This window comes from Erpetoichthys calabaricus, chromosome 18 (assembly GCF_900747795.2).
Source record: "Erpetoichthys calabaricus chromosome 18, fErpCal1.3, whole genome shotgun sequence".
Classification (NCBI taxonomy): Eukaryota; Metazoa; Chordata; class Cladistia; order Polypteriformes; family Polypteridae; genus Erpetoichthys; species Erpetoichthys calabaricus.
This window is the reverse complement of record NC_041411.2, coordinates 41906280-41931366: the sequence shown is the minus strand read 5'-3', so window position 1 is coordinate 41931366 and position 25087 is coordinate 41906280. Positions and strand designations below refer to the sequence as shown.

The 25087-nt window shown below is 41.1% G+C and overlaps 1 protein-coding gene across 4 annotated transcripts in view; it reads left to right on the top strand.

Moving 5' to 3' along the window:
* Positions 1–22184, top strand: part of suds3 (SDS3 homolog, SIN3A corepressor complex component) — a 46819-nt gene extending 24635 nt beyond the window's left edge. For all 4 annotated transcript variants that reach the window (XM_028825318.2, XM_028825316.2, XM_028825317.2 and 1 more), the window contains 4 exons: positions 3556–3577; positions 9088–9193; positions 13492–13576; positions 21853–22184. In XM_028825318.2, coding sequence (XP_028681151.1) covers positions 3556–3577; positions 9088–9193; positions 13492–13576; positions 21853–21951 — 312 coding nt within the window. In that variant the 3' untranslated portion in view covers positions 21952–22184. The remainder of the gene's footprint in view (positions 1–3555; positions 3578–9087; positions 9194–13491; positions 13577–21852) is intronic.
* The last annotated feature ends 2903 nt before the right edge of the window (positions 22185–25087 follow it).

Genomic DNA, 25087 nt, shown 5'->3' with positions numbered 1-25087 from the left:
TGTTTAAAAAATCCCAGTGAGCTATGGGTATTTGTAGCACATTTCTTACTGTTGGTTGTGGACTGTGGTACCCCCAGTGACTCGATCAAGGCACTCGTCAACCTGTAGCAAGGAGAGGAATATAGACAGAATGTTGGGGTGCCAACCAGGCCACTCTGTTTACTCAAAAAGGGTTTTTAACCAATGCCAAAAATAACAAGTGCTTGAAGGTGCAGAGACGAACAAAATGTAAATAGCTGTTGGCTAACGTAAGGTTGCTGTATGCGGTAGCCAGGTTTTTGGTTTGGAGCTCTGTCTTGTGGGTTGCTCGTCTCCCAGATGAGATGCCTCCTTCCAGGAGTGCCCTGTTTTTGTATCTCCTGGACCAGTATGGTTGGAGTCAGTTGCCCTTATTGGCCATTTTCTTTGAGTTGTGGGAGGGAAAGGAGACAAGGTGGTTAGTGGTTGTGCCCCGGAGTAGTACTGCTTACACTTGACGAGCCTGGAAGGTGGCTCTCTGACACACATGCGTAACACACTATACATTTGTCTGTGCCAGAATCAAGGTGGCTTAATTTTATCCTAGCCAGTTGCATGTTGTAGGGATGAACTACTGTGTCCCTGAGAGTTAATAATTAGTGAGTCTTTATGTGCTCTTTGACCATTAGGAGCTTCGAGTTGACACATCACACATTCCCGCTTCCTTTGCATTTACACAGGTTTCCTTTCAAACTATTTGAAGAAATGTGAGGTCACTGTTAATTTAACTTGGACGGTGTATGAACCCAAAAAAAGAAGTCTGACAGCATTCTGTTTGCCAGTGCTCGCGTACTGAAGTGTCAGCATGGCACTGCCAGATCTAAACACTAGTGTGGTGAAGTGTCAGGAGATGCAGATGGAAGCTGCCATCACTCTTTAAGTTACCGATCATGTATTGTGTCAGCGTGCCCGTGTCGATCAAACACAGGAAGCTCTGCAGTCTACTTGTGACTTTATGCTGTAGGAAGATACGTAAATAACATTTCATCTGGCTTTTATACAAGTAACATATACATGGTTTTCATATAAAGAGCATCACAAAACATAATCACAAACAGGACTTTGCACGATACCTTGGCGAGCTCTATAAGCCGCGCAGTTTCGTTGAAGGACAGGTGTGGGGCAGGATGACGCCCAACCTGTTGCTGCATCCAAACAGTGCCATCTTTTGCCTTTACGCCTGGTGCAGCTGCATTGTTCTTATATGTGAGTGGACATTTTTTGTGGGTTGGGAACGTCTGTTCTCTTTCTCTGATGTAGACCCTCATCCTCGTCTGAGTTCACCTCTGTTATAGCACGTCTTTGTTTGAAAACAGCAGTCTCAGATCGGGAGGAGTGTGAATGTGACTGAGAGAATAAAACTGAATAAAAACGCTAACCTTTACAAGTGCCATAAATTTACACCGGCTGTTACTCAAATGTATGTTTTTATTGTATGATAGTAACAATAAGAGTAGTTCACTACTCAAAACAGTAAATCCAGGAAGTGCCCGGTATCGAACCCGCGACCTGTTGATTATGAGTCAGTAGTTCTTACCATTGCACCACCCAAGCGGTCGTAACAGCATCATACACTAACCTGATTTTTTTTTTTCTTTGGTTACATTCTTGAATAAAAGCGCACTTGTTATATTTGTACCCTTTTGTTGAAAGTGCTTATTTGATATTTGGACTTAAGTCTTCACACATTATACGCTTCATGTCAAAATTTTGTCATTTAGTACTAAAACATGAAAAAAGTTTCTGCTTTAGTTATGTGTTCAACATTTCTTGCCTCGCCTTTCCTGTTATCCTACACTTACCCAGATCGTCGTAGACACAGAACACACATGAAACGTATGTATACCAAATAATGATATATTATTTACCCTGTATAATTCCAGGCACCTCACACACAGGTAAACAGACTTGAGCTGGGAGAATGTTTTGGCTGATTTGAGCTACGGCGGTGGGGGAGGTGGGATAGCAGGCTGTAGAACGCAAAACAAAAGACGCTGACAGAGAGGTGTGAAAGAATTTAAGGTGACCGAGATTACGAGTTTTTGCGAAGGCTTCAGGGATTCTAGTGTTAAATTTGCCATGCTGTCTGACCATACGTCTTGTTAAGGCACTGGTCTTAGCTGTTGAGAGGCAAAGAATTGGCAGAAAGCCATGAAAATTTAATACATTATGACAATTTATAAATTGTCTCAGTTGACAATATTTTCAGCTTTATATAAACATACTAATACTAAAATATTGTGTAAATGATAGACCATACCATTCATCTCTTGAAATTATTAAGGTATTTTTGGATTTGTATTACCAGAAGCCGTTTTGAATACTAGTTGTGTCACCGTGGTGCCTTAGGGCTTAGGTTATGCTTCCACATTTCATTTTAAATGTCAAGCATTGGATTAAAAGTCTGAACAAGTTCAGTTTCTGTTTGAAAGAAGCAGATTTCAAAAGAAACTGCCAGGATAAGTGATGCCTTTGCTTACTGATTACAGGGCCATTTCATTACGGTTAAGACACAGATTATCTAGCAGTCCTCAGCCCTTATTTACTATCTGTGCTTGCCATCCTTTGTGTAATATGCTTCTCTGTTTGTTAATTAGATAATGTGTTTCAAGCACAGCAAGCAGTATGGCGTTAAAGCGCTGTGGTTTGAGCCTTGTGGGCTACTCTGTCACTCCTCCGCTGATTAGGCCACAGATATTTGCTGCTGGGGACATGCAGAAAGCTGGATAAAGTCTTGGGCTGTTCGTTACTTGTATTTGAAATTAAAAGCTACTTGCACAAATCTAATAAGGCCTTTCTGTTGTGAAAGATAGAGGAACTGTCAACCCCTTGAACCCTCAGATCAGACGTCAGACACCAGATAAAAGTCCAATATGACTTTATTTTATAATAATGTGTACCAAGCACACTCCACTCCACTATACTCATAAATAAACACAATAATAAACCAATAATCGATCAATCCTCCACTCCCAGACGCGTTGCCACCCTTCCACCCAGCTCAGCTCAACGTCTGGGATTTCCCACAATCCTTTTATAGTCCTTGACCTGGAAGTGTTTCGCCCTCTCTGTCCATGTGACTATGAACACTTCCAGGTCAGAAAAAAAATCCTTTTCTTCACCCCGGAAGCACATCATCCCTGTTGTTCATGTGACTCTGACATACTTCCGGGGCATAGGGAAAATAATTACTGCTCCTCCCTGCAGCGCCTTCTAGCGGCCCCCGTGGTATCCAGCAGGGTTGTAAAGGAAAACTCCAATGTCCATAATTCCCTGCTGGCATTCGGGGTACCTCCATACTGCAAGGAGAGCTCCATCTGGCGACCTGGGGGTATTGGCCGGGATAAATGGCCAGCCACCTATCACACTGTGATGTGTTTATTTTAAGTTTCCAATGGAAGGTCTCTATTTCATCTCTATATACAATGTTTTCCTTTTTAAATTTGAAAAATAAATGTTTTAACAGTAGAAATGGCATCTCCTCTGAACTATGGATAGAGATCAATTATGTTGTTTTTTGTTTTTTTTCTTTTACAGTTGAAATCTCCAAAGCCACCTGGTAAGTGTGTCACTGGTTCGTTTTTACTTCCTTTGTTTCTTGCTCTTTTGTTCATTTTTTTTTTTTTTTACATATTTTAACCATTATAAATTTGGAAAACTGATACAAACTGGACCTGGGCATTGTGGGACTGGATCATTCAGACATTTTAAACAGAAAGGTTTTAGAATCTAGTGCAGAGCAGGAAGCCAGCACTGCATCTTTTTTGTTTGGTGTATTTATGCAGTGAAGCCTTAACCTGGAAGCCTAAATTTTCACATTTTGACCTCAAGAAAAATGAGTCAGCAGTGAGGGCCTTAGAGGACTGACAGAAACTGAGGACAGGATTGATGAAACTGACGTAAAGTGAAAATGGAGAAGTGAAAGGTAGGGCTGTAGCCATACTGTACCGTTGGGCACATTCAGTGGACAGGGGGTGGTGTTTGGGAGCTGCTTCTGCAAATCTAGTTTCTTCTGTCTTCTTCTTTTGCTGTCTCTTATCTTCCTCTTCATAGAAGCTGCCCATTTCATAATGAAGTATTGCTTGATGAATCATTCATCATTTTGGAATGTTCCATAGCTAGGGGGTCCCAGCTAGTGATGCTGTTGTAAGGTCGGCCTCAAGGTTACCGAGTTATCCTTGGATGATGACATAGCCGCTAGTGACATGTAAATGACATCATAAATATAAAAGCTAAAGCTAAGACTTTTTGGTTAACGGAAGTAAATTTCTAATTACGGGAACAAATGAGCATACAGAATTATTACTTTCAACAGTCATTTGTTCCATTTTAATGTGCCATGAGTGCCAGAACTGCTTGTGATTTCATTCTGAGCAAAACTCACCCATAAGTTGAATAGGATGGCAGTCAGTCCCAGAGCACAGCTTGTTCATAAATTTAATTTGAGAGTCACTCCTCCATAGAATATAAAAGCAAATGTGAAAATCACCAACTGATATCTAAACATGAAATACATTTTGAAATGCAAGACAAGTAAGCATAGGTGACCTGAGATAACTTGTATTATTAAGAGAGAGAGAATTTTGTCATTGTTGCAAAACCGTCACAGAACCACTCTGTGATTTTAAGTGGCAATTTTCTGAACAGTTTTTATAACACTGACACTTTAAATTGTACAGTTTCTTTTCTACTTAGTATGTAGTATGCATATTTTCTTGTATACTGACACCCGCCGTGTTACAAAGGTTCAAGGAGCTCTAATTTGTGTTGTGTATTGTGGTGTATTCTCTGGTGTGTCTGAGTAGTGTAATTCAGTTTGCATTTTTTATATTGCATTATTTTTAATAGTTCAGCTATTTCAAAATACAAACAGCTAAGAAAATATCAAAAAAAGAAATTAGAAATGAATAAACTTCTGGGTACATCTGTTGCTAAAGGTTCGATCACAGCCAATGAAATGCACATTTGGGAGTAAAAAGAAAACTGGCCCCTAACTAAACTCTGCACATTTCTTAATAATGGAGTAACCGTTTTCAAAATTAAAAATGTGTGCTTCATGAAGGACGGTATATGTTTTAATCTTAGACTTTATGTCACCACCAGAGTGTGTGTGTGTGTATATATGTATATGTTGTCACAAAAACCAGAGGCAGGAGTCATAAAAGGTTTGGGGCTTGGTTTGGTTCCCTGGCCGCAAAAAGCGTAAATTAATAGCACTGATGTTACAGATCGGAGTTCAAAACAGAACTGATCAGGTTAGTTAAATATGGCGGCTTTAAAGGCCACAAAAGGAAGTGAAGTCATCAAGGGTGGAAGTAGAAGGGTCCTCTTCCATAGGCTCAGACCCAGATGTGACATCATCAAAAGGGCTGGAACTGGAAGGTTTCTCTTTCATGGGTTCTCCAACAGAAGTGATGTCCTCTAAGGAACCGTAAGTGACGTTATTTGGGTTAGAACCGGGAGTGGCGTTGTCAAGGTTGGAACCGGAAGTGACGGCATCAGGGCCAGACAGAACTTCACATAAACTGTCTGCAGGAAAGTGAGAGAAAAAAGGTCGGCGCACTCTGCCACCCCCAGGTCTGGTGTGGAATTACTCTCATTTAGACCCTTTAGCTGCCTCCCATGTGCACGCGTGTGACAATGTATATATATATATGTATGTAGATTGTAGATTCACACACACACAGAGTATTGGACCAACGTCTCGGGCAATAGTGGGGGGGGGGTTGGGGAATACTGTAAAGTGGGAATGCTTTCAAAAATGTAATGCCATGTATGAATCACTCATAAAAAGTAGTAGATAAAACAAAATGACTCTGACCACACTTCGCCAGTTCTCTGAAGTCTACTTGTATGCAGTTTTTGAAGGTGCTGGACTGGCTGGTGGTTCTACGCCTTTTGGAGAACTTGCCCCAGTCCTACAGCAGATTGGCTGTCTTAGTTGTTTCTGTCTCTAAGTAATCCCAGACGGGCTCGATTATGTTGAGATCTGGGCTCTGTGGTGTCATACCATCTGTTGCTGGTTTGCCTGTTTTTCTTTTCGCTGCAGATAGCTTATGGTTTTGACCCTGTGTTTGGAGCCATGTTCATGCCGTAGAGTTAAAGTTAGGACTCTTCAGGTGGCTTCCTGATGGAATAACAATCTGCTTGTACTTCTCGAGAGTGAGTGGAGCTATCAGTTTTGATCAAATCGCCAACACCATTAGAAGTGCAGCCCCAAACCAGCAGAGAATCTCCACCATGCTTCACTGTTGCCTGCAGACATTAATCTGTTTTCCATTCTTGACCCCTTTAGTGTGTAAACTACCTTCCGTTTTTTAAGACAAAAATTTCAGATTTGTCCTGATCCATCCAGAGCACCTGTTGCCATTCCTTGTATTTTCATATATAGGCGAGTCATTTGGCTGTACTTCCACCTCCGAGGATTGCCCATGTGGTCTCGGTTCTTCCGAGTAGACCACTACTGATAAAACTTCCCCCAACTGTAGATGGGCATGTGAGGACCCCAGTGGATTCTGTCTGCTCTGAGCTGATAGCGATACTGGATATCTTTGTGTTTCAAAGGGGAGTAAGCTTGATGTATTTCTCATTTATGGCACTCCGTTTCCATGGCCAACCATTGCATTTCCGATCCTCACCCATTTGTTTGTGTTTGGCAGGAGAGCTGGAACTGCACATTTGGAAAAATCTCCCTGATGTGAACTTTCTGCTTGGTAGAGGCCTTGTTGATGCTTGTGTCGTGTTGCCTTGGTGTAAGATTTGCAGGTTAAAACACCTCATCTACCACAACCTCACCATTTTAGTATGGTTGCCTTTGCCCAGTGTTCTGCCCTATACAGAGCTGGTTCTGTTTCAGTGACCCACTTTGGGTCATCCTACACATTACATTCCTGATCATTAGGTAGGAATACAGCACAGTGCACAGTTCAGCAAAGACAACAGAGGAGGAGGGTGGGAGCATGCGCTGATACAGCATGTTGCTGTACCCACCACACGACTAACCACCCGAGTTGGGACCTGAGTGCAGCTGTGCAGCGGGTGACATTATAGTTTTGAGCTGGAAACTTGTCTATTACTGTGTTAGCTTCTTTCTTCAAGAAGACTAGGGGGCTACACGCTAGCCTCTTTGCAGTTTAGCCGCTCTCGTATGGGGATGCGGATGTACGATTTAAACAGATTGTTATTTTCATGGGAATTGTTACATATGCATAATAGAACTAACTATTTTACATTACGACGAGTAGTTAACCATATTAAAAAATAGTAAAACGTAATAATTTGAAAGGAAATTATTTCATGTTGCGTTATATGATTTTGTTCTGTTTGGCTTTGAAATTTAACATGCATATACTTTTTACACTTTTACTGTAAAATTTACTGTAAAAACAATTTTTTAAGAACATTTTCGTTAGTATTGCATTGATTTTTGATTCTGTGTTTGGACTTGCATCATCACAATGCAACATATAACTGCCCGTGAGTGAATTTCATTTCTTTCTCTCTAATTAATAAACCCACTTTTTCAAATGTTTGGCTCTGAGATTTGTAAATCCATCCATCCATCCATTATCCAACCCGCTGAATCCGAACACAGGGTCACGGGGGTCTGCTGGAGCCAATCCCAGCCAACACAGGGCACAAGGCAGGGAACCAATCCCGGGCAGGGTGCCAGCCCACCGCAGAACACACACAAACACACACCAAGCACACACTAGGGCCAATTTAGAATTGCCAATCCACCAAACCTGCGTGTCTTTGGACTGTGGGAGGAAACCGGAGCGCCCGGAGGAAACCCATGCAGACACGGGGAGAACATGCAAACTCCACACAGGGAGGACCCGGGAAGCGAACCCAGGTCTCCTAACTGCGAGGCAGCAGCGCTACCCACTGCACCACCGTGCCGCCCCAGATTTGTAAATTGTCTTTGCAAAAGCTATTCTAACAGGAAGCTGTTAACGTCTTAATGTGAATGGCATATCAAGATCTCCTTTGGTGTCTAATGTTATCCGCATGAGATGTACTACATTACCTTCCTTGGATACATGCTTCTTTCAACAGTAATTCGGCCAGTGGAAGACCGGATGGTGTTAACGGTTGTAGATATTCTTCGTGATATTGTAAGTTGTTGTTTTCATCTTCCACACGATCACCACCAACTGTTTCAGCCTAGTCTATTGATACGCATTTAACCATTTTGCCGTGTAACTGATCGTCAATTTTCGAATGAATTCGTCTGACTTCATCATTTCTCGGTGTAAGGATTGCCCGCGTACTCATTTCTTCTGTTGATAACCTTTCATGATTAAATTCTTCAATAAGATTTGGACATAATAAGTCTTCTTTTATTGGGAACTTAAAGTGAGGAAAACATTAAAATTTATAAGAGCTGATAGCGCAGGAACTGTGTCTGACAAAAGCATTTACACGACTGAGAGGACCGCGGACGTGGTTGAATATAGTTGAGAGGAGGAAGGGACTTGAAAAAAATCTCATATCCAAAGTCTCATCTCGTGTGGGACCTGAAATTATCTCTTAGAAAATGTCTTGTCTCAGGATTTCCTTTTACAATAGAGAGATTTAAAACATTTATGGTTTCACTTCAGTTTTTGCAAGGAATGTTTGGAAATGTATAGTCTGCCTTTCTCTATTGACACACCAATTGAAAAGACACAAAATAACCGTCTAAGACAGTTGTTAGGAACTATCAAAAGTGCCCAAGACTTTATGCAGTTATGAATGCCTTACCTTTACTGTAATGTCCTGTCTCGTAGAGGATGCTGAGAAAAGGTGATAGGAAGGGAGCTTAGGTACTCTGTTAATTAGACAATAAAGTGGTTTGGTATATCTTGACATCAGGAGACTGAACACGGCACAGATAACTGTGCAAGACACAGTATGCCCCCAAAAACAGCATTTCAAAATGTCAACTTAAGAAAAGGCAAGTTGTAATCTTACTGTATGGAAACATTTCAATTTGTTTTGAAAGTGGTTGTGTTTTTTGTTTCTAATGTATTTGATGAACCAAATGAACATGAAAATGAATCCCTAACTTTGTGTTCTTTCTCAAAGCGTCTCCTTCATCTCCTGAGCTCCTCCCCACGACCCCCACAGAGTCCCCAGCACACCGCTTTGAAGCACGAATTGAAGATGGCAAGCTCTATTATGATAAGAGGTGGTAGGTTGCCTGCTTGTACTGCTTCTCAATTAAAAATGTTTAGCAGTTATGTCTTGAATGAATCTGACAATTTCAACAGAGTTTGGTGGCTCTTTCTGAAGTGGGTTGGAATAACACTCGGGAAGGACCTTCGAGCCTGCTACAGATTTAGTGGGTTTACATGGTATTTTCAGAGGACACCTGTGCCTGTTTGAAAACTGTGTTTTATTATGTCTGACTATAAAAGTCTGTCTAAGCGAGCAAATTTTGATTTAATACTAAATTCCTTTAATGTGTCTTATTAATGTTGAACTATTAGGCACGGCTTTGCTGATTCAGTCCACGTTACTCACTCACTCGGCTCTATTAGCAGGTTTTGCTCTTTGCTGTAATTATTAATACCGTATAATGCAGAAATGAGTAATGAGATAAGCTTATCTTTACATCCATACTAAATGTATGAATTTTATAGAATTGTTTTCTGCTTTTATCAATGTGAGCTTTTAGTTTGTATAGCAGCACAGAATGTATTATGGACACACTTTTTTTTCCCCCTCATACTTAACTACTATGGAATGCTAGATTTTCATTGTAGATTTGAGATTTAGTTTGCACCCCAATCATTTTATATTGAACCAGTAACAGCGTACTGCATGATAACATGCAGTGAACACACTTGACTTGAGTAGTCCTAGTTTTCATCCTCTTTCTCTGTACGTTTACCATGTGTTTGCTCAGAGGTTGATGCGCTTGCTGCTTCCTGAGCAGCTATTGTTTTCTCCACCCTAGCGGCCTGCTTCTTCTCTTCTCTTCCATCGGCATCTTTTCACGTTAAAACTGATTCATTCTGTGTTTGTGTTGAAATTACTTAGTACGTTTTCCTTAATTTTTCAGTTAAGCTGGCACTTAAACCATTCTTGAGGCAGATTGGAGACTTAAGATATGAAGAGGTAGAGGAAGTGACGGCAAAGGTGATAGGGATGAGAACGGCACCTGTACACATGTGCCGCACTGCTGGCCACTGCCAAGAGTTGATTCTACAATAAAATAAAATTAAAAGAGGAATAACTTTGGAGGTCAATCATCACCCCGAAAGCAGATAGTAGACATCAAATAGTATACAGTGCAACCGGAAAGTATTCACAGCGCATCACTTTTTCCACATTTTGTTATGTTACAACCTTATTCCAAAATGGATTAAATTCATTTTTTTCCTCAGAATTCTACACACAACACCCCATAATGACAACGTGAAAAAAGTTTACTTGAGGTTTTTGCAAAGTTATTAAAAATAAAAAAACTGAGAAATCCCATGTCCATAAGTATTCACAGCCTTTGCTCAATACTTTGTTGATGCACCTTTGGCAGCAATTACAGCCTCAAGTCTTGTTGAATATGATGCCACAAGCTTGGCACACCTATCCTTGGCCAGTTTCGCCCATTCCTCTTTGCAGCACCTCTCAAGCTCCATCAGGTTGGATGGGAAGCGTCGGTGCACAGCCATTTTAAGATCTCTCCAGAGATGTTCAGTCGGATACAAGTCTGGGCTCTGGCTGGGCCACTCAAGGACATTCACAGAGTTGTCCTGAAGCCACTCCTTTGATATCTTGGCTGTGTGCTTAGGGTCGTTATCCTGCTGAAAGATGAACCGTCGCCCCAGTCTGAGGTCAAGAGCACTTTGGAGCAGGTTTTCATCCAGGATGTCTCTGTACATTGATGCAGTCATCTTTCCCTTTACCCTGACTAGTCTCCCAGTCCCTGCTGCTGAAAAACATCCCCACAGCATGATGCTGCCACCACCATGCTTCACTGTTGGGATGGTATTGGCCTGGTGATGAGCAGTGCCTGGTTTCCTCCAAACGTGACGCGTGGCATTCACACCAAAGAGTTCAATCTTTGTCTCATCAGACCAGAGAATTTTCTTTCTCCTGGTCTGAGAGTCCTTCAGGTGCCTTTTGGCAAACTCCAGGTGGGCTGCCATGTGCCTTTTACTAAGGAGTGGCTTCCGTTTGGCCACTCTACCATACAGGCCTGATTGGTGGATTGCTGCAGAGATGGTTGTCCTTCTGGAAGGTTCTCCTCTCTCCACAGAGGACCTCTGGAGCTCTGACAGAGTGACCATCGGGTTCTTGGTTACCTCCCTGACTAAGGCCCTTCTCCCTCGATCACTCCGTTTAGATGGCCGGCAGCTCTAGGAAGAGTCCTGGTGGTTTTGAACTTCTTCCACTTATGGATGATGGAGGCCACTGTGCTCATTGGGACCTTCAAAGCAGCAGAAATGTTTCTGTAACCTTCCCCAGATTTGTGCCTCAAGACAATCCTGTCTCGGAGGTCTACAGACAATTCCTTTTGACTTCATGCTTGGTTTGTGCTCTGACATGAACTGTCAACTGTGGTACTTTATATAGACAGGTGTGAGCCTTTCCAAATCATGTCCAATCAACTGAATTTACCACAGGTGGACTCCAATTAAGCTGCAGAAACATCTCAAGGATGATCAGGGGAAACAGGATGCACCTGAGCTCAATTTTGACCTTCATGGCAAACGCTGTGAATACTTATGTACATGTGCTTTCTCAATTTTTTTATTTTTAATAAATTTGCAAAAATCTCGAGTAAACTTTTTTCACGTTGTCATTATGGGGTGTTGTGTGTAGAATTCTGAGGAAAAAAATGAATTTAATCCATTTTGGAATAAGGCTGTAGCATAACAAAATGTGGAAAAAGTGATGCGCTGTGAATACTTTCCGGATGCACTGTATGTGTACCAGATTTCAGGTCAATAGGTCAAACTTTTTGGGAGCTACAGGTGATTTAAAATCCTGGACAGACAAACGTACAGCCACGGTAGCGTATTGTATATAAAGATTGGTCTTTCTGAGTAGGCCATTTGATGTGCAGATTGGCATCGCTGAGTATTGTTGGCTGAATAAAGCAAGCCAAAGAAACTTGTGCATGTAGGACTCGTGGTTATTATTCTTTACTTGGCAGACATCTGTACCCAAGGCCTCTTAAATCAATGTATACAAAATACTCTCCTGCAGTAATATGCAGTTGACACCACCTCATTCTGAAATCTAAAATGTACAATATTATGAATGCTTTAAATTACAACAGGAATTTCTATAATGTAGTAAACTTGGAGACAAATTAGTTACAACGGTAGAAAATAGATGAAAATAATTTCTATGACATTACACCCCTTCTTAGAGACCTTCTTGGCACTGTTTCGCTAATCTACATTGTTTTTAAAGTACATTTTATTAAAAGGGCCCACCTCAATAGGAGCAACATTTCAGACTTCAGTTGTTTTAATAGGCATCCTCTAAAGGAGCCACAGATACTGCAAAGTGTGTATTCATGAAAAATCAATAAATAAACATTACAATGGAAGGGACCCTGAGAAAAGTCAAAGTCCTTACAGAAGGGAAAACAGAATCTCACTAAAGCGTCTGGTTTGTCTTCACAGTTAACTCGACATTCGTCTGCCAGGAGGCTAACTCACCCAACTTCTCATCTTCTCTTGTTAATGTTGTTGAGATGAAGGCACTGATGCTTTGCATCCTTCCAGGCAGCAGGTGGCGCCACAGTGGGGATGGGGAATATCTTTGTACAAGTTTTGGTGTGTTTCCTTAGTCAAAATAACAGTAAAATTTGGAAAGCCAGTTTTCTGGCCTCTGTGTTTGATTGATTGTCCTCCCGGGTTATTTGCCTTATATGACGGAATCGCCTCCTTTCACCCCCTGTTATGACTTTAGATTCACCCATCCAGCCGTGGCTTGCCTTTACGCTCTGTGAGACTTCTCATGGAAGGCAGCTTTAAACTCTGTGTTGAGCCCACTTTCGAGGTCAGAGATGGTTTGGCACCACCAGACCATGGCGTTCCCACAGGGTGTAAAGAGTTAGGCAACACAGAAGCTGCTCGAGTCATCTGGCTGGAAAAGGCAGTGAGCCTCCATTCCTCTCAAACCCGGACTGTGCACTGCCACAGAATGGGGTGGATGGTAGTAACTGACCTGCCATAAGTCTGCACCCTTACAGGAGCAACATGGGCCAGATTCACCACACTTTGAACATATCTTGCTGCCATCTTAACAAAGTTCCATGGTAATTAACAATAAATTTACAGTGCCTAAGGTCTAGCAAAAGTGAACATTGGTATTTGAATCCATGCAAATAGCCCATTTTCTTTCCTGCCCTATACTGGACATTGCTCTTACTCGTATAGCTAATAATTCTGAAGCCCCCTATCCATGTACTGAGCTTTGCTTTGTATTCCTCCAAAGACCTACCTTGTGTTTTTGTTTTTTCTTGCACAGGTATCACAAGAGCCAGCCCATTTATTTGGAGTCTAAAGAAAGCACAAAGATCAGCTGCGTCATAAGCTCAGTGGGGACGAATGAGGTGGGTTTTTCTGTTCATTTTGATAGCAGACTGGCGCTATTGACAAACGTTCAGAAGGTGCAGATACGACAGAAAACTGGACAAAATAACCTTTGAAAGTTCAGACAAACCTTCATTAGCTACACCTTCTAGAAATGTTCAGAGGGCAGAAATTCAGTTTACTCGAGATCTGAATGGATTAAAAAAATATATACAGTCTACATCAGGGGTCGCCAAGTCCGGTCCTGGAGGACCACAGTGGCTGCAGGTTTTCATTCTAACCCTTTTTTTCATGAGTACCCTGTTTGTGATGCTAATTAACTTCTTGTGAATTCATTTTAATTGAATTGCTTTTTAAGATTTGTTCCTTCTTCCATTGTTCCTCTGAATTATTTCATTTCTTTCATTAAATGGCACCCAAATGTGAAGTGCGTGAGCCAACAGAAGACCAACTAAGTCAGGGCCTCAAACTCCAACCAGTTTCACTCCAACCACTTTCTTAATTAGGCACAGAGTCTTGTTGTTAACTAAACCCGTTCTTTAATTCCATGGCGTGTTGCTGCTCTAATTGTGCAATATCATACAAATTGTTCATTTTCTTTTTCCTAAGAGCACTGTTAAAATGTTTTATGGATCTGAGCAGACCTTCATCGTTCTTTATTTTCAGATATTGTATGGTGGACACCAATTGTTTTGGCTCATTTTCTATCTCATTATTGTCCGGCTGCTAATTAAAGACAAAGAAACAATGAAGGGGTCTGAGTCTTCAAGAGCAAGTCAATTAAAATTAATTCAAAAGAAGTTAATTAATAGCAAAAACGGGTTACTAATTAAGAAAAGGGTTAGAATGAAAATCTGCGGCCACTGTGGTCCTCCAGGACCAGACTTGGCGACCCCAGGTCTCTATCAAGAGGCGTTTACTAGATATGTTTTGTGGTGATCTGATGACCGTCAGAGTCAGTCAGAAATGCATCCTTTCACCTTTCCTTTTCATCCTTCCCATGAACTGGCTTATGAAGGAAACAACAGATTACATTTGCACGTTTATCCAGTGGATGTTTTCTTTGGTATTAGAAGACCTGGGGCCTCGTATAAATGGCACTTACGCACAAAAATGTTGCGTACTCCCGTTTCCACACTCAAATAACGATGTATAAAACCTAAACTTTGCGTAAAGCCACGCACATTTTCACGCCAGCTCAAACCATAGCGTACGCAAGTTCTCTGCTCGGTTTTGCAAACTGGTGGCACCCAGCGTCAAAGCAGTGCTACTGTTCCTGTGTGGTTTCACTTTAGTTTTTAGATTCACATCCCTGACGCGGGTTTATCAAATGCACTGAAATTAACCACATATCGTTTATTATTTTAAGGCATCTCATTCTAATCAACCCGTAACCATATAATGGTGCACCGAATGGCCAAACTATTTTAAATACCATCACTGCTTTAGTGTTGTTATTCCCAGTGCACCACCGAGTATTTAACCCACTGTATCCGAGTGTGGAATCACAGCTGTAAAGCAGCTGATCGGATTATCGGTTAATGCAGCATCAAGCACACGCTGCCTCAGCCATGCGTGCAATCTATTTGAACTGTTCCCATAGAGCAAACGCTTCAGAGCCTTTCATGTATTGACCTCACAGTTCAGGAATACAGTAATCCCTCCTCCATCGCGGGGGTTGCGTTCCAGAGCCACCCGCGAAATAAGAAAATCCGCGAAGTAGAAACCATATGTTTATATGGTTATTTTTATATTGTCATGCTTGGGTCACAGATTTGCGCAGAAACACAGGAGTTGTAGAGAGACAGGAACGTTATTCAAACACTGCAAACAAACATTTGTCTCTTTTTCAAAAGTTTAAACTGTGCTCCATGACAAGACAGAGATGACAGTTCCGTCTCACAATTAAAAGAATGCAAACATATCTTCCTCTTCAAAGGAGCAAACAAATCAATAGGGCTGTTTGTTTTTAAGTATGCGAAGCACCGCGGCACAAAGCTGTTGAAGGCGGCAGCTCACACCCCCTCCGTCAGGAGCAGAGAGAGAGACAGATAAAAAAATCAATACGTGCCCTTTGAGCTTTTAAGTATGCGAAGCACCGTGCAGCATACTTAAAAGCTGCACACAGAAGGTAGCAACGTGAAGATAATCTTTCAGCATTTTTAGACGAGCGTCCGTATCGTCTAGGTGTGCGAACAGCCCCCCTGCTCACACCCCCTACGTCAGGATCACAGATAGTCAGCGCAAGAGAGAGAGAAAGAAAAGTAAGTTGGGTAGCTTCTCAGCCATCTGCCAATAGCGTCCCTTGTATGAAATCAACTGGGCAAACCAACTGAGGAAGCATGTACCAGAAATTAAAAGACCCATTGTCCTCAGAAACCTGCGAAGCAGCAAAATATCCGCGATATATATTTAAATATGCTTACATATAAAATCCGCGATGGAGTGAAGCCGCGAAAGGTGAAGCGCGATGTAGCGAGGGATTACTGTAGTTTCATCCCAAGTGCTCTAAATGTACTCAATCAGTCCATCAATTGTTCCTGGTAGAACTGTTTGTACTTATTAGTACAATCACCTCACTGTAAACTTGCACTACAGTTATAATATTGCACAACCTGAGCCACTTTATAAAGTGCGTATTTACATATGATGACAACTGCCTTCTAAGTCAATTTAGATTTCCAAGCGCTATCTTCTTGGAGCTCTTGATATCATTTTTAAGATGAAATGCAGTAAAGCATATTTATTACATTATACAGATATAAGTTTGTAACAATTCGTCTCGAGCACTAGCCTGAGATTATTGCTACCACTATTCTGACCTAGCTAAAGGCAGATGTTAAAAGGATAGGCCAATATCACACCTTAATAAATTTCCCGTATAGCCTTTATTCTAATAAAAACAATCCTTAATATCAATGCATTTATAGGTCACTGCACACCATAGTCCATATTTATCCTTGCAGTCCATCAAATAAACAACAAATAGAAAAACAATCCTTTACACATGGATCGCCCCGCCTGACCCTAAGTAACCCTTAATTTGCAGCGCCACACACATATACATGTATCTACACATCAACAGTATTCATTCCCCCAATTCCCGTTCCAGAGATAATAAATAGATCCGCAGATAGTCCACTGTAATACTCCCGCAACGGCCGGCGAGCTGATGAGTAGTCCTGAAAATAGCGGACTATATAACCAATCTCCTCTTCGTCATAAAAGACATACAGTCAGACTTGCGCCATGATTAAAGTATAGTAAGTCCGTTTTGATAGCTCACCCGAGTCCGTAGGTAATAGCGGAACGATCGATTCCCAGGTACTAAAGAGAAGACCATCCACCTTCTGACAGGACTGATTGGAGCTCCTAGGCTTTTCCCATGGCCAGAGCAGAAGCTGATCTGCCTTTTCTGTTATCCGATGCTCTTCTTTTTCCTTCTCCTCTTCCCTCTAAGACAGCGCGCTTTATGCAAATGAATCCCCGAACCAACCGGAAGTTCCTCCACTGGGGTACCGCTGTCAATCTCTGTCGGAAAACTATCCAACCCCCCAACAACCAATCGACAGCAGAAAACAATATCTTTATGTAGCAGCGCTACAAGTATTAAACTACATTAAAATAATTTTATTTAAACATGTGAGGACACGGTGGCACAGCGCTAGCAACGAGCTGGCGCCCATTCAGGAATTGTTCCTGCCTCGCGCTGAATTCTTGCTGGGACTGGCGCGTCACTGGATGATGGATGGAATAATTAAACATTTACTACAAAGATCTTTCATTTTTTAATAAAATTTTTGAAGAATCATCGTTCTAAGCTTACGGATGGCTTGGCATCTTACAGAACTGATCGTGTGGCGATTGGTTACTTGGAGAAAGAAAAGGAAGGACAGGAATAGAAGGTTAGTACGTTTGAGAGAGACAGTTCTGCTGCAATAAATTATTTCATCAAAGGTCACGCAGCAAGCATCTTGCAAGAGGCAGGAACAATCTCTAGACAGGGCGTCCGCTCATCGCTAGTACTGCGGCACCGTGTCCCATGTTTAATACATGCTTTAATTCCTATCATTATGAGAATGATATCAAGTATACATCTTAACCCTTAAATCGCCCAAACCGGCTATAGTCGCTACACAGAGCAATTTGTCCGCATGCCAGAGCTGATCAGTTAGTGCCGTATATTCGTTGAGTAGCCAGCTCAGGACCACTGCCGGCCCTGGCAGAACTGCAGCATCACTGTCTCTGGAATTCTGCTGCTGCACTACAGTAGACCAGCCTGCAAGCATCAGCGCTTACCTCTGTGTGCTTGTGTGCAGCCAGTTCAAGCGCAGTTGGCTCGGTCGTTTATTGAATTTCATCAATGGCGTCAGTTGCACCTTGTACATATAATAATTGATTGTTGCAGTAGTTTTATTTTTTATAAAGTTTATACAGTTCATTGGCAGTGTGTAAAATGATCAGTGTTGCAGTAATTGTGATGCTCTTTGCATGAAAAAAAAATGTGTTCCATTAAAATTTCATATTTTCTTTGTGAATTGTGACGGTAACTTAAAAAGTGCAGCAAAAAAGTATTTGGCGTCCAGGGGTGCATTATCCCCCAAGTATGTGGCAGTTTAAAATTGTTCAGAGAGCTGTAATATCATGAATGTAATGGATTCTGTGTCCTGTCGACAGAAGAGAAAGCCCATTTAAGAAGCATGTAGTGATTCAAACACATAGAGCACATAGAAGAACAAATACAAAACAAAGCATTTAAAGTGCTACTTTAGTTACAATGGGATTTAAGAAACTAGTGAATTAAACGATTTTAAAATGAAGTTTATGATGTTCTACTTTAATGACAAAATAACTACGTGATTAAAGTTGTAACACTGTGTCCCTATTTTTTTTCTTTTCTCTGTACCCTAATAAGCTTTCATATGACACTCGGACGGTGGGCTACGACTCGCCTTTTCACGGTGACTTTGATATCTGACAACTTCTTTTTTTATTTTGGGCACTGTGCGACTTTGAGAATTTGAGCTTTTGAGTTTCTCCGACACTATGTCACTCGATCAACTTCCTTTTGTTGTTTATACCACTGTTTAAATGAATAAATAGTAAGTTTTTCCTTGCCTCCACTTTGTATTTGCTGAAATTCTTCTATTTTCCCCCGTGTTTTTTTCCATTGCCTTTTCACAGAACACAGAGCTTAAGGGCTATTTATATTGATTTGCATATTCAAAGAGGTGTAATTCTGCGGGGAGTTTGGGGAGTGGCAGCAGACGAGTGCACGTGCGTTACTTTTCACGTTGACCGGGATTTATGGAGCGGAAGAACGTGGAAGTTGGCGAATGCACAGATTTATGCATGTGGATTTTTTTTGTGCATACAAACATTTTCGCTGTTGTCCGTATGCCATGTTTTAGTGTGAATTCTACGCACGGTGTTAAGCATGAGGCCCTAGGATTTTACTGATGACGTTAGCTTAATGTTTATGTAACTGCTACAAAGACATCCAGGAGGAAACACGGAGGTTCTCCATGATATTGACCTTAATTTAAATTCAGGGAAAGCTTAACTACATGAAAATAAACTACCGTTGACCAACCTGAAAGTGTTAACACCCAATTCATTGGAGAAGTGAGACTGTTTACACACATGGACAACGCCGTGACCACAAATGGAGATCGTAAAAAAGAAGTGAATGGAAGACTTGACAAAGCCTCCTTCATTTACTTCATTGCATCCTGTGTGGAAAAATAAAAGGCTGTACTTTTCAAGTCAGATGTGCTAAAGGTCGGCACTTAAAAGGTTAGAAATTTTCTAGGAGTTTTGCTTGTTTGAATATTCATGGAATTACTTCTGTACTTGCTGGTTTACAGTGTTACTCTGCATTTGTCTTTTAAAAGCGGTTGTCTACCCTGCTGGTGTCAGATTGTGGACCTAAGGCTTCTAGTAAGGCCTGTCCTGGTGGTTAGCTAAGTGGCTCATCATCGTGACATATTCTTGTATTTTTTAGATTTTTTTTTTTTTTTAATGTTAGATGGCTAATTTTAATAAATCTTTTCATTGGTAAAATGCAAATCAAGCAGCAGCAATTAAAATGCTAATTTAAAAAATGAACAGGGGTGTAAAGAATACACGTGTAATGAACACTAGAACATTTTGTGCCCTGAAGATGGATGTTGTTTCAAAGCCAAATGGAACTGCTGCAGTTTGGACTCACTGAGGTTTCAAACCAACCAAAGGTGGGCCAGAAAAACTCGACACAGCTTGCAAAACGTAGTCATTCAGTTCTCAGATACGAACCATTTGTGGACAATCTTGAACCACAATCCCTCCAAAGCTTTTGTTTAGTTGATGCCCTACATTTCTTCATCGTCAGTCTAGCCTTTTGCATCTGGGACACAACACATTATATTCATTTTAATAAACAGTTGCAACTTGTAGTCTTTTATTTACTTGTTATTTGTAGGGAACCATCATAGTGAATTGTTTAAAGATAAATTTGTACTGCTTTAAAGGAGAAGGTAATGTATACTTCTACCTACTCTATAGACTGCTTTTGCTAGTGAAGTGATTTGTGCTGTTAAATTAAAAACAAAAAAAGCAAAAGTTTGTTTAAATAAAAATCCTTAACCCCAACACCACAGAAAGATAAATGGCGTACTGCAACATCACGACTTCCAGCTTCAATGACCATTGTTCTGATGTGTGTGCATCACTTCCGCATTAGCAGTTAAGCGAGTGACTCTCTGTTCTGATGTTTCGTTTTGCTGACGTGCTCGCCTCACTTGCGCATCCTCGGAGGTGGAGCCCTTACCCCAACTCCACCTCTCACTTCCGGGCCAGACAGACGGACACACTTCCACGCATAGACGCTTATATATGAGATTCCTTGCTAGTATACAGTGGTATCCTTTGAGTCTTTCTGGCCTGCAGTAGCTGTTGTGAAGAAGGTGTTTATAGCGAAGGACCACTCGTCACTCGTAATGAAGCCACAGAAGCTGCTCAGTGATTGGCCGTTTCCAGCGTTAAGGAGAGGGCTAGGCTAGTTATTGTCTCATATAGTAACTTGGGACTATGTATATCTTGGGGAAATTATATCTTGTATATTATATTTAGAGTTGTTTAGGTGCCTAAAAAAAACAATATTTTTTTATTCCATAGTTAAATCTTTCTAAATCAGTTATTGCCTTTCCTCGGTTCACTTTTAATTATTTATTTATTTAAACATCACCCAGTTTTGAGCCCCAGTGCTACATATACATTAGTGTGGCTAGGTTAATTTAATGATGTTAATTACATAGACAGTACTTTATCTGTCTCCAAGGATAATTAAAACTCAAGAAAAATATAAATATAGCAAAGCACAAACCCGAAACACACACAAGAACCTCTGGCTTGGATAATAAGAGAGTTGCTGCTGTGTGATAACGGGCTTGTAGATGGGAGTGAGATGTAGGCCGATGTGCCCAGCTGTGCAGCAGTTTGTTTTGTCCAGAAGTGGAACATGCTGATAGAAGTTGTTTCTAGTTCCCCTGTTTGATGGCACCAGCATTCTAGAATAAGAACGATTCATCATTAGAGTGTTGGTAACACAGTGATAAACATTAACAAGGATGAAGTTACTTCCCTCCGTAGACAGTAACATGGATGATATGTAGTCAGCATTTCAATGTCTGCATTACATCTTTTAGTTTTAGTTTTGCACTTTTTTTTTACCAATGGTTATTCCACACGCATGTCCAATCCCTCTCTTGCTTTTTCCACTCCATCTTATTGTATCAGTTGAAACCCTTCCTGCATTAAAGTAGCGTCTGACTTAAGTTTAAGCCACAGTACCGGTATTCACAGTGACTCGCCATGTGATATGAAAGTTCATCCAACTTGTTTAAAAGTGATTAAACATTCCTCAGGATATGAAGACAGGCCAGATCTGAAACCTTCCTACCTTACTTTTATTCTCATTTGGCCGTTTTCATCCTCAATCAAGGTGCTCCTCCAATAAGCTGCTTTGTTGGGAGTGATCTCGGTGCTAAGAGCGACGTACAGGATATTTAAGATATCACACTTTGCACTCCTCAGATGTTGTAGATGTAAGGTAGCCTTCGGATCCTTTACACTCTCCCTGTGGTGTCTCTCAAGTTCACAACTCTTGGGTGTGCAGTGATAGCAGCACATCTTTAATTTAAAAATCTATTCCGTGTAGTCCAGAATGCCTTGCTGATACTTTTGTGCTCCTATGTAGTCAGTGCTTGTGTTTTTGTGAAGTGACTTTGTTTCTGTCTGTTCTTTTTTTTCTTTTCAGATTTGGGTACGAAAGACCAGTGACAGCACTAAAATGCGGATATACCTAGGACAGCTTCAGAGAGGAGTATTTGTCATTCGACGGAGGTCTGCTGCATAAGTTTCTCTTATACTCTTGGTAGTGGATTCGTCCCCCCCAATCCCCCCAACTTTGGTTAATTTCCCTATTCTAAGTTTAAAACCATCGCCTTATTCACTTTGGCTCAGTCTCACCGCTAAGGCTCTTGGACTCTTAACGTGGCGTTTGCTGGGGTAACTGAATGCCAAACACATTTTTGCCATAATTACTTTTGTAAATAAAGGTGGTATCAATAAAATGTTCATTTCTCATAATGGCTGCACCTTGCAATGATTGTAGTTTCTGTAAAAAACAAATGATGGGCCGGATCTGTTTTTCACAAATTTAAGATATTGGTCAGCCCTCTTTAAGGTGGCATGTTTTCAGATCTGATTCCATGTACCCACAGGTTTATAAGTGGCACAGTGGTGGGCAACTGCGCAGCATCAAGGGTTTGACGGGATGTAATGTAAGTAAACTAAAAATATGTTTATTTTTTTGCACATCTAATTATCATTTTGACATTTTCCTACCTACACCGGATAAGTCCAGTAATATCCTGTCTGCCTCGAACTGCATTTCAGGATACTTGTGTTTGCCACACCTGCCATGTCATGTCATAGCAGACGTGATTGTAAATAACTAAAGTTAGACGATCGAGTTTGTCACTTAAGTTCAGAAGGTGCCTGATATTTTACACTTGTCTTTCTCTGTGACTTTGCTGACTCCACATAAATGGCTTTAACTTCACTCCAAAAGTAATGTACAGGTGGAACAGCACATATGAAAAGGCCCTCAGAAATCCGATTGCCTTTGGCCCTATCTGAGTTTGTGGTGGCTGTTGTAGGTGAAACGAGATGTCTGCAGTAAAGAGACCATCAGATTGATATGGAGCTCTTCTTCACGGCATTGCTGGCAGGATATCTTGGGGTGAACATGGCAGATAGAGGAGCTAACCCTTGGGAACTGAGGCTTTCCTGCTCTGTGTGCTCCCAGTACGGTGACATAGTGAACTGAATTGATTTTGACAGGTCAAGAAAGATTTGGTTAGGCGCGGCATCAGGTTGCTTTTGGTTTTCAGACACTTTGTGAAAGAAAAGCAAAGGACATGAGACCGCAATCCATGCCACATATCGTAAAGGAAATAAAGAAAGGCAAACTATATGACAATGGGACCACAACGGTTTTCTTTTCTTTCTCTCCTCTGCTGCTGTTGGTGTGCTCATTCAGTAAGGCCTGCAGTTCTCTTTGAATCTTGATGGCTGAATGTGTGCTGCACAAGCTGCCAGCTGCTCCAATCATTCCAAGCAACTGTTTTATTATTTTCTGAAGGTACATTGTGCTTTGTTAAATATACAGACATTTACTTATGAGAATGCGCCAGAATTTAAGGTTTTTCCACTAAATAAAGTTATCTGGGAGAAGGATGTAAGGCTAGAGCTTCCAGGAAATGAGAAAAAGAGGAGGTTTATGGATGTGGTGAAAGAGGACATGCAGGTATTGGGGGTAACTGAACAAGATGGAGAGGACAGAACGATATGGAAGAAGATGATCCGCTGTGGCAACCCCTAATGGGAGCAGCTGAAACAAGAGGAAGAAAGATGGTGTTACCTGAAGATGGACTAGCATGGAATTGTATGGATATGACAACAAACCTTCTTCTTCTGTGTATCCCACAGCCGAGCTGAAGGTGAGTTGGCTCCAGTTACTTTGATAGATGAAGGTTATTCTGCTTTTTGTTAAGCCTATCTCTGCGGGTGCACCGTAGCTAAGCTTGCGAGGCATTACTATTTGGGGATCCTGTCAGCCTTGGGTTCTCTGAGTTTGTAGTCTTCAGGACTTTTCCTATTTAGTTGTTGTAACCTGTTTAAGGTAACATTCACTATGCAACTGTGAACAAAGAAGTTAAAAGGCTAGCAAATGAAAACACAAGAAACTACATGTGCTGTTGCAGTGTTTCCCAAAGCCCTTTTACTACACTGGAGATGTTGTGTATATAATGAAGTTCTCTTCAAACTGTGTCCTTTAGTTATAATTTTTTTTTCTTTTTCAATTGAACCCAAAATTCTTAATCAAAATGAGAACAGAATGTGCATCCCTTCGTAATGGAAAAGATGTCCATTGCCGTCATTCTCATGGTAGCAATAACAGATACACTTGACGACACTTTTACAGAGCCTTATTTCGCAACAATGCAGAACGTAATTCTGTAATGTGGTTTACCTGAAATGCTGTATATCCGAATTGCACTGTAATCCTGGGATGCCATGTGGAAATCACTGAGTACAAAATAATGTGAGCAACACTTGTTGGCTCGTTGTTAATGTGTGGGGGAGTGCATGGGGATGCTATGGATTGTGTTCTCACCACTTCAGAGAACCTACATTTGCCTTAATTTTTGTGTGGCGATTTAATGTTCTTTCTGTGCTGATGTTGTTTTATTCCAATAACTCTAGTTTTTACAACATCCCAATTTAGTTTAATCGCTAAGTTGAACTGCCAACTTGGCATTGTCCAGTGATGTCAAGATGGGTTCTGGGTACAGCCACCAACAACCCTAAGGGTTAATGTGGAAGACTGAGCTAAGTAAAGCATGAATGAATTGTATGAAGTGCATAGGCTTTGATGCTTCTTAATGAAATATAATCAAATTAAGAATTGGACTAATTTAGACTTAATCTTAACACCTTTTTCAAGGAATTCAGATGTTGTAGGAAAAGATGGCATCAGCTAGTGGCATTATCATGCTTTTTTTTTTTTCGGTTATATTACTACAAATGAAATATCATCTACTCTATTTGCATATGGCAAATGTCCAGTGCTAACCCACAACCCTGCACTGCTTATATGTAATTGTATCTGGCTGCAGGTCGAAGACTTGGCCTTCCACGCCACACCCCAAGCCTTCCATACCACGCCCCCAGCCTTCCACGCCACGCCCCCAGCCTTCCATTCCACACCCCAAGCCGTTCATACCACGCCCCCAGCTTTCCACGCCACGCCCCCAGCCTTTGAGTCTATCCTCTGTCCCATCACTTTCGTTGAAAGACTAGTAATGCTCATTAATCCTGTAACCCTAAAATATATTAATATGTCTTCCTATAATCACGAGGCAAGAATCCAAGCTTGTCTTTATGGTATTACCGTCGTATTTCTTTTTAGAAACAAAAAAAAAAAA